General features: G+C 48.5%; 1 protein-coding gene across 34 annotated transcripts in view; it reads left to right on the forward strand.

Annotated features, from left to right (window-relative positions):
- Positions 1-12,472, forward strand: part of CLASP2 (cytoplasmic linker associated protein 2) — a 265,828-nt gene that overhangs the window by 50,766 nt on the left and 202,590 nt on the right. For all 34 annotated transcript variants that reach the window (XM_048838896.2, XM_048838906.2, XM_048838922.2 and 31 more), the window contains exon 7: positions 2,028-2,098. In XM_048838896.2, coding sequence (XP_048694853.1) covers positions 2,028-2,098 — 71 coding nt within the window. The remainder of the gene's footprint in view (positions 1-2,027; positions 2,099-12,472) is intronic.

Genomic DNA, 12,472 nt, shown 5'->3' on the forward strand with positions numbered 1-12,472 from the left:
TGTCCAAGTAATTTTTAACTTGTTCTTCCCCTAGCCTCTGATCTACCTCATTTTGACTGGCATTCACTGTTACATGTCCAGTCACCAGCAACCTTCTTGGTGAAATCTGAAACAAAGAAGTCATTAAGCACTTCTGCCATTTCCACATTTTCTGTTATTGTTTCCCTCCCCCCCTCGCCCCATTGAGTAATGGGCCTACTCTGTCTTTGGTCCTCCTCTTGCTTCTAATGTATTTGTAGAATGTTTTCTTGTTACCCTTTACGACTCTCACAGCCAAGGCATGTACTTACCCCTCAGGTGTACTAGTTTACTGTCCTCTACTCCCCTTGCTCCCTTCTACTTACATGATTCTGGGGTTGAGATGTGACCGTAAGGGGATTATGACACAGCTAGGTGTATGGACAAGTGTACAGTCACTAGTTTAGATGTACCTAATTATTCTGTGCTCTATTTTTTTTGTAAAAGGTTGACATATTATACTGATATATTCCAAGCCTGGAAAATGTATATATGATTTTAATTATTTTATATTAAACTGCAATTGCCATCCATTGCGTTCACGTTTGTCTGTTTCAGTAATACATAGATACAAGTACATTTTATCTCATAGCACTCTGGACTAAATGAGGAATATGGACGATACTAACTGAATAGAGTAAAAATTTTGTTATCCGGCATGTTGCGGAAATGGGGGTGCCGATAAGTCAGAAATTCCAGTTAGTTACTAGGGAAGGAATTTGGGCCTGGGCGGGGGCTCTGGGCTGGGGGCTGGGGCACGGGAGGGGCTGTGAGGTGCCAGATCTGGGTGGCGCTCACTGCAAACGGCGACATGTCCCTGCTGCTCTTAGTCGGAGGTGCAGCTAGGCTGCTCTGCTTGCTGCTTCCACCTGCAGGCGCTGCCCCCGCAGCTCCCGCTGGTCTTAGTTCCCGGCCAATGGGAGCTGTGGAGCCACTGCTTGGGACTGGGGCAGTGTACCTCCTCCTAGGAGCAGTAGGGACACGTTGCCGCATGCGGGGAGTTGCCGAAGGTGAGCACCACCCGGTCCAGCGCCCCGAAACCCCTCCTGCGCACCAGCCCCCTGCCCTGAGCCCCCCTCCTGCACCCAAACTCCCTCCCAGAGTGCACGCCCCCCTACCCCCCCGTGAACCCCTCGTGGCCGTTTCTCCACCTAGGAGCAGCAGGGACATGTCTCTGCTTTTGAGGAACCACATGGAGCCAGACAGGGAGCCTTCTGGCCCCACGCCAACTGGACTATAAACTGGGGTTTCAATGAAGATCAGAAATGCTGGTTTATAGAGCTTTCCGGTTGGTAAAGTGCCGGATAACAGAGCTTTTACTGTAGTTTCTTTTACTGTCTATTTACATGCACTTAGAGCACTCAGCATATTTCTGTTGTTTTTGTAATCCTACATAAAATATTGTTTCCTTTTACTTTAATAAGAGTAAAATGTTTAGTATGTTTTGAATGTGAAATATAACTACTTTTTTCCTGCTACTGGAAAGCAAAACTACTCTTACGAACAATAGTTTTATTAAAATAAAACAGAGATTTTTGAGAAATCTGTTAATTGCCTCCAAATAAATTCAGTCTTATCCTTAATTTTTACAGTATACCCCCTACTTTAAAATAATTACTTTTTAGAGCTTTACATAAATATGCTAGTATGTTCACATAAAGCCTAATGTATGCCATTAATATAAATGTAATGTAGTAATAGACTTCTATTTTTTTTAAATCATGTTATTTGGAATATACAATGTTAATTGCTAAGTGAATTTTGTTTTTGTTTGAATATGTTGAATTTATTTAAGAGGAAAAGTTGTTCAGATGTTGTTTCCATAGATTTCTGCTGGCTGGAATAATAAACAGCTTTAGTTTCAAACATTCATCTATAAATCTGCTCATGAAGAAAACACAGTTAGAGCTGAGTTGGAGTTTAGTTTTTATTTTTCATTTTGGGGGTTGGGGAAATATCCCTACTTCATTCACATAGACGTTAAAATTGATCTTTTCCCTTATTTCCAGATTACAAACAATATTTGCAAAATTTGATGAAGTGAGAGACTCTGGAAATACGATTTTAAGTAACATCAGTGGTAAGTATGCACCTGTATATTGCTATTCAAAGTCGTAGGTTAATGTAACTCAGATTTAACCTTTGTTAAGCACTGTAATCTGTTTTGTGGAACAACTAGCATTATAAAAGTGAAGTTCAGGTTAATCTGTTGTAGAAATATGCATTTAAGCCACAATCTTAAAGTTAGACATTAGTGTAATTCTAACAAATGCTTACTCTCTCATACTGATGGTCTTTTCTTGAAGTCATTGTTAATATCTTTTTCTGCACGGCACTCTTGTACCCCACTATGTGAATGGTTAAAATGTCTGGCAGTGGTAGCAATAATTTCATTACTTACTTCTCTGCACCATTGCAGTGTGAAGTTGGTAAAAATGGTTAGTTTTGCAGCACCACTAAAAGCAATTTATGTCCTCAAAATATGTTCAGAATAATTACTTTTGTGCTCAGAAAGGGGTAATGAGGAGATTTCAGAATAGCGATCTAAGTAAGTGTGTGTAATTCCTTATTACATTTTCATACATTACATATATTTAACTTAGATCATGTCTCTCTCCAGGAATTAAACATAAATTTTTTTTTCTTTAAAAGAAAAATATTTCAGTGTCTATAAACAATTGTAAGAGCATTTTGAAACTGTTGTAGCTATTAGAAAACTTGGCGTGTGTTGAAGTAAGGACTCTGTGATGTTACTCAAGTTCACTGTACTAGCAATTTACTTCACTACTTCACTGTTAGTTTTGGTTCAGTTCAGTGAAGCAAACTGGTGTGCATTGAATTCCTGTTGTAAATTCCACATTGTGGTTCTAGTATAGTGTTTGGTTGTAGTGAAAGAACAGAAGCATCACTCATTGTTTTAATTAACAGATTACTTTGAGCTTTGTGTTTTAAGTGAAAGCCAATTATAAAAATTAATACTGCAACTAAAAAGGTGCTGCATCAGTGGCTTCAATAAAACTGTTTTTTGTAGCTTTTATCATTCTTGTTGTGTCTCAGATGAAAGAAAATCCTGATTTATATTTATAGGATTTTTCTGATCGTTTTTTGTGACAAACCTAGATTGCTTTAAAAGGGCATTCTAATATAATTTTAAAAAGTAAAGAAATTAGAGTTAATTTCACCCTGTTTTATTATATATAAATGCATTTTCCAAAAAGTAGTATTGTGATACAGCAGGGCCAGGGAGCAGTGAGAGAGTGGTAGACGGGAGATAAATAAGCTGTAGGCTAATTAAGGTGTGGTTCCCTGTGGACTAGGAAAGGTTACTACAGGCTAACTGGAGCACCTGTAGTCAATTAAGGTCCTGTCAGGAACCTAATAAAAAACCCCTGCTTCAGGCAGTCAGGGTTGGTACAAGGAAGGAGAAAGGATCCAGGGTAACCCTACCCAAGGGGGCAGAGGGTAAGAAACCCGTAGGGTTTGAGAGGGGCTGGGCTCAGAGTGAGGAGCAAACCCAGACCCCTTCCCCGCTTCCCTTCTCTACCACCTTCCCGGGTCACTCGCGGGGCCTTAGGCGCCCAAAGACCAGGGACAAGGCGTGGCGTTCTAGCCCCCCACCAAGAAAAGCGCACGACTCCTCATACCAACATTGGCCATTTTGCCACACGATGTATTCACTTCTGAAATTACTGTATCTAGTCTAAATGAAAGCAGAAGACTTCAGAAAACCTGCCTCCCTATGAATTGTATCTACATCTTTTCCCTCTGCCCCTTATTCTCTATTGCCCAGGGGTTTAGGTGTGCTACATCATGAGATGCACCTAAATCTTAAAGGTCTTGTAGAACAGTAAAAGATATTCTCTAGAGAGGAATCGCTTAATTTGTTTTCAACAAATCCCTGTTGGAAAACTTCTTTTCCATAAACTGTATTGTAAAAGCAGGCCTATAAATGACCACTAATGTGGTAAACAAATTTATTTTGCTATGAAATAGATACCGCTTGAGAAGTTTTCAGAGTTACATTTTGCATATCTTTTTTTTTAATATATATGGAGAAAATGTCAACCTTTCTGAGGAGAGCTGTAGTCTAGTAGATTGAGCACTTGAGTGAGACTGATATATATATCAATACATTTAGGATATGTCTACACTGCAGTGTAAGCTTAGCATTCAAACGAAGCTTGAGTCTTCACCAGACTTCTGTCGACATACAAATCGCGCTGACCCATGGTCGTCCCCTCCCTTCCCCAGGGGCCACAGGGATGTGGTGCCAGCCGCTTCCGGGAGTGGCAGGGCCAGGACAAGCAGGGAGCCCTCCTTAGCCCTGCTGCGCACCGCTGCCACCCCGGAGCCTCCACCCTGAACCCATCCTGCACCCCAACCCTCTGCCGCACCCCTCCTGCACCCCAACCCCCTGCCTTGAGTCCCCTGCTGCACCCTGCATCTTCCTGCACTTCAACCCCTTGCCCTGAGCCCCCTGCTCTGAGCACCCTCCTGCACCCCAACCCCCTTCCCTGAGCCCCTTCGTACACCCCACACCCCTCTTGCTCTCCAACCCCTTGCCCTGAGCCCCTTCCTGCATACTGCACCCCCTCTCACACCCCACACTCCCTTCCGCACCCCAGCCCTCTGCCCCAGTCCTACATTCATGACCCTGCATGCAATTTCCCCACCCAGATGTGGCCCTCGGGCCAAAAAGTTTGCCCACTCCTGGTTTAACAGTTCCTAACCTGGAGTTAGAAATGAGTCTAGATGCCGAAGCCCCAGGTTAACAAAACCCATGGTCTGCTAATTTGTGTTCTTCTAACCCTGGGCTTACATTGCAGCGTATACATAACCTTAGGGCTCAGACGCCTCCTGGGGTCGTGCGTTTACAGCGCCGGTTATAGGGCCTTGCTGACCCGCCACGCCCTCATTTCCTTCTTACCTCCCATGATGGTTAGCCAGAATGCTTGCTCTTACTTTGGTAGGCATCTCTCTTGTAGTTGAAGTTTCATTCTTGTATATAGTTAGTTGATATAGTAGAGGATAGTTTTACATACAAGTTTCATTTGGGGGTTCCCCTCCACTTTCTTCCTGGTACCAGGGCATGCCTTGGTCTCTGGGTTGTAAACCCTGCGAAGCCAGTGGCAAGCTTATGCCCAAGAGCGACCCCCCGTTCTTCTTGTTTAAAGTGTTTGGGGGAAGCTCATCAAAAAGAATGCTGCAAAATTTGCAGAAGTTTCTGTCCAAGGACACGGAAGGGGAGAGATCAGTGTCTCAAGTTAATCCTCACGGAGGCAGCTCTCCATCCACAATTGGACCCTGGGTTGACGGAGCCAACCCCGAGCATCTCATCATCTGTGTGGAGCGCACTGGCCCTGCTGGCGCGTGAATCGGTGCCGAGGAAGGACTCGAGTAGAGACCCTCGGCACTGACAGGACAGGAGCTAGCACTGCTCACATTCACTGGTGCCTCATAAGAAAAATAGACCTGAAAGGGGTTGCTGCCCTATGCCCAGACAGGCGCAAAAGGAGCCCGCCGCCCTGAGACCCATGTCGGGCTGCGCGACTTCGGTCTCGGCTTCAAGGGTCACGTCGACTCCTGCCCCTACGTGGGACCGGTCGAGTCCAGGCCCCCAATCTTTCACTGGTCAGTGAGGGCTGTGATCTATGGATACTATACATGCCGGAGGCATTCAAGGTGGCAAGAGACCTTATCGCCCTCACGGTGCTGCCCTCCTCCCTTTCCCGGTCTGAGATGGGACAGGGCGTGAGGTCCCCGGTGCCATCCAGGGGTAAACCCACAACGATCCTGCGCCAGTTGCCATTCCCTCGGCCCCAGTCTCCGGTGCCATTGACAAGCACATGCACGGCAGAGCCTCATCGGTCACCTAACCCTAGATGACGTTTTCCGGAACGGAGTGGCACCGCTCCTCCCTGGTCCTCCTGTACAGAGTCCTCACAACTGGAAGTGGAGTCCTTTCAATCCATATCCAGGAGAAGCAGGAGCTCCAGATTGGACAGGCGGAGATGACACCAGCTGGCTCTGTGGCCGAATCAGTGGTAGCCCCCTGCTCAGTGGCCTTTTTGGACCCCCGGGGCTTTCCGCCAGAGCCAACAGTCCTACTTCGAGTCGGCTTCCGTTGCGTCAGCTGCTTTTTCTGCTCCACCATCCCGGCGCGACCAGGGTATTACTGCACTGGCACCAACGCGGTTGGCAACGGCTACATTGATACCTGCGTCCACATCAACCACGCTGGCTCGGACGTCGTTGCCATCAACTGCGCCAGCTCTGGCACGAGGGGCCGCACCGGAACACTGAGTGCCCCGAGATCCCCTCGGTGCCCAGGGCAGAGAACAGGACCCGCTTGTAGCCAGCGCCTCGTCCTCTCCCGATGAGGCAGTTGCAGGAATGTCAACGGCCCCTGCTCTGGAGGATAGCAGAGTGCTCCAGCAACTTCTCAGGAGGGTGGCACAGAACCTGGCAATGCAGGCTGAGGAGGTGGTGGAGGCATCGGACACTGTGGTCGACAAACTGGCCTTTTTGGGTCCCTCCTGTTACGAAAACAATTAGTGACAGCACTAAAACTCTCTGGCAGACTCCTGCCTCTTTGCAAAGAGAAATGAGTGAAAGTACTTTGTTCCCTCTAGAGCAGTGGTCGCCAACCCTTCGAGTGCGACCAGCTGGTCTTTCATGGGGAGTCTCCCAGTTGATCGTGATCTCTGGCTGCGGCAGTGCAGTGGGGCTGCCAGTAAGGCAGGCTCCGTGCCTGCCATGGCCCTACGCTGCTCCTGGAAGCAGCCAGCACACCCCATGGCAGGGGTCTCCCTGCGCTGCTCCTGCATGCAAGCACTAACCCCGCAGCTCCCGTTGGCTGGGAATGGGGAACTGTGGCCAATGGGAGCTTTGGGGGCGGTGCCTGCAAAGAGGGGCAGTGCGCAGAGCCCCTTGTCCCCCACTCTTCTCTCCCCCGGGACCTTAGGGGCGCGTTGGCCCCTTCCAGGAGCAGTGTGGGGCCGGGGCAGGCAGGGAGCCTGCCTTAGCCTCACTGCGCTGCTGACAGGGAACTGCCCGAGGTAAGTGCCGCCTGGCGGGAGGCTGCACCCCAACCCTGAGCCCCCTCCCAGAGCCAGCACCCCATACCCCCTTTTGTACTCTGAACCCCCTCCTGCACCTTGAACCTCCTCCCAGAGCCAGCACATCTCCTGCACCCTGACCTCACTGCCCCAGCCTTGACCCCATACCTCCTCCTGCACCCTGACCTCACTGCCCCAGCCTTGACCCTTCTTCACCTTTGCCCCAGCACCCCCTCCTGCACCCAAACACCCTCCCAGAGTTTGCACCCCATACCCCCTCCTGCACCCAGAGCCCCTCCCATACTGCAAACCCCTTGGGCCCCAGCCCAGAGCCCACGACCCCTCCCGAACTCCACCCCCCTGCCCCAGCCTGGTGAAAGTGAGTGAGGGTAGGGGTGAGCGAGCGACGGGAAGAGGGAAGGATTGAATGGGCGGGGCCTCAGGGAAGGGGAAGGGTAGATCCTGGGTTGCCCTTAAATTGAAAAAGCGATCTGGGGCGTAAAAAGGTTGGAGACCACTGTTCTAGAGGCTGTGAGTACCTTTATACCCACCTACCCTGCCGGCGATGTTCCCTCTAATTTTTTCCATCCATGTGTGGAATACATTTTATGTGCATCAGGGTATGTCCAGATGTGCGACACCAGTAGAAACAAAAACCCTAGAATTAATGTATATTTTAAAAAAGTTGCCATTGGGATAATTACTCTAGCCAGGACAGGTTAGATATTTTAGAACTTACTACTGAAAATTAAATTTAAGTGTAAAAGAAATAAAAATTATGAAATGCATAGACCAGTCAAAACACGAAAATAACACACTTCGAAAGAATAAAATTACAGAGAATATATGTGCATTGCAGGAAGTACCGAGAAGTAACAACGATAATAATACAAGTATGTGGTTGGAGGTGAGTGTGAAAGAAACTCTCTGTGTGGTGGGTGTGTATGTGCGTGTGGTGGGTGTGTATGTGCAGAGACCCTGTGTGCGTGCGTGACCCAGAGACTGTGTGGGCACGCTACTGGGGAAATCTCAAACAGTGCACTGCCTCTTTAAGAAAGGCGCTCAGTCACTCAGCATTCACCACAGCAGCTCTGAGTCTTGAGCCAGGCTGTCCCCTCTCCCTGCCCTGCAGAGATAGGGTGCAGGGGTGGGGGAAGAAGGACACACTGACATCAGCGCCTCCCCTCTACTTCCCCCACTGTGCACAGCCAGCAGGAAGGTCCTGGGAGCAGCTGCAGGACAGAGGAATGTGGGGGGAAGAAGCACCTGAACACATGGTGCCAGCTGTGTGCGCTCTGCTAATCAGCTGGGCGGCATTTGACTCTCTCATGGGCAGCCGCCCAAGCATGCAGCTTACAGGGAACACAACCGGCCGGACTCCCTAGTGGTGACTGCGGCAAATGAGAGGGAGTGCGAACACCTGTCCACAAAAAATTGGGAAGCAAAAAAATTGGACCTCTTTGGGACGAAAATGTATCCAGCTCCATATATCTAACCGCCACGCTGTCCTCAGCAGGTACACCTACAACACCTGCAGAGCGATGGCCAAGTTTGCGGAGCTGTTACCAGAGGACTCTAGGGTGGAGTATTCCTCACTCGTGGAGGAAGGGTAACTGGTTGCCCATGCTTTGCTGCAGGCAGCCCTTGATGTGGCTGACTCAGCATCCCACACTGTGGCCTCAGGGATAGCCATGAAAAGGAGCTCATGTCTCCAGGTCTCTAGTCTCCCTTACGAGGTCCAGCAGACAATACAGGACCTCCTCTTTGGGGGTTCGGCCCTGATTTCAGAGAAAACAGACTCCTGGCTCCATAACCTGAAGGACTTGGGTCACCCTCAAGTTCCTCGGCCTTCATACTCCGGCTAATCAAAGGAAACACTTTAAGCCGCAGTCCCTGCCTCATTTTTACCAGCAGCAAAATAGGCAAGACTTCTTCCACAGGCGGAATAGAAACAATAGAAGGAGGCCTCATCCTTTGTCAGGCCAGGGCTCTGGTCAGACAAAGCAGTCCTCTGGCCAGAAGCAGAACTTTTGAAGATGTGCCCAGGGGCGACGTGCCAGTCTGGATACTGGATCCATCCCGCCTTACCTTTTTGTGCCAGCTGTCCCCTTTCTACCCTGCGTGGGCCCGTATTACATCAGATCGCTGGGTACTCTGCACAGTGGAAAGGGAATAGTCCCTCCAATTCTATACCCTTCTGCCCTTCCACCCCCACTTCCCCGTCCCTCTTCAGGGACCCTTCTCACTAGCAACTCCTTGCGCAGGAGGTGCACTCACTTCCAATGCTGGGGGCAGTGGCAGAGTTTCCTCAGGCGCTAAGGGGCAAGGGCTTCTATTCCCAGTTTTTCTTAATACCGAAAGCCAAAGGCAGCCTCAGGCCCATCCTAGATGTGCAACATCTCAACAGGTTCATGGAGAAACTGAAGTTCCGCATGGTTTCTTTGGTCTCCATTATCCCTTCCTTGGATCCAGGGACTGGTATGCTGCCCTCGACTTGAAGGATGCTTACTTTCATATTTCAATCATGCCGTCCCACAGAAGGTACCTTAGGTTCATGGTGAACCACAATCATTACCAGTTCAGTCATCCCTTTCAGCCTGTTGGTGGCTCCTCAAGTATTTATCAAGTGCATGGCAGTTGTGGCTGTGTTCCTGTACAAGCGTTGTGTGGAAATCTTCCGTACCTCAATGACTGGTTAATCAAGGGCCGCTCCAGGGCATAAGTGCAGGCACAAGTCAGCTTCATAAGGGCTACTTTCTATGACTTGTGCCGCCTTCTGAATGTACGAAAATCAACCCTATACCCTGTGCAGCAGATAGAGTTTATAGGGGCCGTATTGGACTTTACACAGGCCGTGGGGTACCTCCCGGAATTGTGATTCCCATCGCTGGGTGACATCATTCAAAGCCTCAGGCAGTTCTCTACCACCACAGGAAGGAATTGCCTAAAGCTTCTGGGTCACATGGCTGCTTATAGCTATGTAATAGAACACGCCAGGCTGAGATTTCGGCCTCTTCAGGCGTGGCTGGTCTCGGTGTATTGCCTGGTTCGGGATGGTCTAGACGAGGTTGTCACTCTACCATGTCCTGTCCTCGAGTCCCTCCTGCAGTGGCTTGAATCACAAGCCATGTGCGCCTGGGTTCCCTTCACCAGACCACAACCAGCCCTCTCACTGGTGATGGACGTGTCAGCGTTGGGGTGGGATGCACTCTTGGGAGACCTCAGGACACAGGGCCTCTGGTCTCAGGCAGAGCTCTCACTTCACATCAACATCAGGGAGCTGAGAGCGGTCCACCTAGCATGCCAAACATTCCAAGTTCATCTGGAAGGGAAGTGTGTATCGGTTATGACAAACAATACAACAGCAATTTTTTATATAAACAGACTGGAATGCACGCTCCTCTCCCCTGTGCTAGGAAGCCCTCAGACTGTGGGACTTTTGCATAACTCACTCAATACACCTGGAGGCATTGTACCTCCCCGAAGTACAGAACGAGTTGGCGGACTGTCTCAGCAGGTCCTTTCATGGCCACGAATCTGTCCTTACGCCCGGATGTCGTGAACACTGTCTTCCAAGAGTGGGGGTTTCCCCAGATAGACTTGTTTGCCATGCAACGCAACAGGAAGGTCCTGAAGTTTTGCTCTTTCTTGAATCACAGCCCAAGCTCCATCATGGACACGTTCCTCCTTCTCTGGAAGGGACATCTCTTGTACACGTTTCCTCCCCAATTTCTGGTTTGCAAAGTGCTCCTCAAGGTTTGGAGGGACAAGGCCTCGGTGATATTAATAGCTCCATCCTGGGCCCGTCAGCACTGGTACATGTCTCTCCTGGAAATGTCCATGGAAGCCCCAATCACCTTGCCATTCTTCCCGGATTTGATAAGTCAGGATCATGGCTGTCTCCAGCACCTGAACCTTGAATTGCTGCACCTAATGGCTTGGAAGCTCCATTGCTGAATCCAACGAAGCTTGTATGTTCGGACCCAGCCAAACAAGTCCTCCTTGGTAGTAGAAAACCTGGCCAAGTGGAAGAGATTCTCAGTTTGGTCTTCACAATACCTTCCATCTTCAATTCTAGCATCTATACCTATCATATTAGATTACCTTCTCCACCTCAAACAGAAAGGGCTTACCCTGTCATTATTAAAGGTACACCTGCCCGCTATCTCGGCCTTCCATTCAGGCGTGGAGGGTCGGTCGGACTTTGTCAACCTGATGGTGAGTTGTTTCCTAACGTTTCCTACTCTCATGCACAACAGCCTGTCCCAGCCTGGGACCTTAACCTGGTCCTTTCCAGACTGATGGGGCTGCCCTTTGAACCGCTGGAGCCATGTTCCTTGCTGTATCTCTCATACAAGATGACATTCCTGGTAGCGATAACATCAGTCAGCAGAGTGTTGGAGCTCAAGGCACTAACTTCTGAGCTTCTGTACACGGTGTTCTATAAGGACTAGGTTAAGCTCAGACCTTATCCGGCAGAGTACTGAATCCTGCTAAACTGAGAAGAAAACGTTTGGGCATGACCAGAAATATGCTGAAGTACATATTTAATGCAGAGATTTTGCCTCCATGATGACAGAGTTGAAAGGAATGTAATAATTTGCACTCATATAGCATTTGCTATCCATAGGATCTCAAAATCCTTCACCAAGGTGCATAAGCATTAAAAAACGGTTACTTACCTTCACGTAACTGTTCTTTGAGTGTTCATGTGGTGGTCATGTACATTCCAATTAGGTATGCATGCACCACGTGCACAGCAGCCAGAAAGTTTTTCCCCTAGCACTATCCATTGGCTCAGGCACCCCCTGGGGTTGCGCCTTTATGGCGCTGGATATAGGGCCCTGTCAACCCGCCATCCCCTCAGTTCCTTCTTGCTGGCTGCTCCAACAGGGGGGTAGAAGGGTGGGTATTGGAATGGACATGAACACCACATCTTAAAGAACAAAGTAGAATTAAATTTGCTTTAAGAACCTCTGAACTTTTTTTCAAAAATGTTACAGGCCTTCTTTATCAAACCGTAAACAAGCCAAATAAATAACCCCAGTCTTTTCCCTTTTAAAACCTTATGGGCTGTGTTTCTACCAAATAACATCTCTGTTGCATTGAATAAGAAGAAACAGAGTTAGAGCTGACATAAAATAATTTTGCTGTGGATGTGAACTCTTTCATCTCCTGCCCTATCACGTTGTTTCCCTGTCCTTCCAAAAAAAGAACAAAAAACAAAGCAAAAATCTGATAGCATCAGTTTCAACCACCCTAACCCAAATACTAGCCTAAAAAAGTAATCTGAGGCCTGGTCTACACAAAAATTTGCACCAGAATAACAAAAGGTGTGAAATTACGTAGTTATTTCAGTACAAGTCTGTGTTGACACAAGCCACTCTGATTCCAGC

The sequence above is a fragment of the Caretta caretta genome, chromosome 2, assembly GCF_965140235.1.
Source record: "Caretta caretta isolate rCarCar2 chromosome 2, rCarCar1.hap1, whole genome shotgun sequence".
In the NCBI taxonomy this organism is placed as follows: domain Eukaryota; kingdom Metazoa; phylum Chordata; order Testudines; family Cheloniidae; genus Caretta; species Caretta caretta.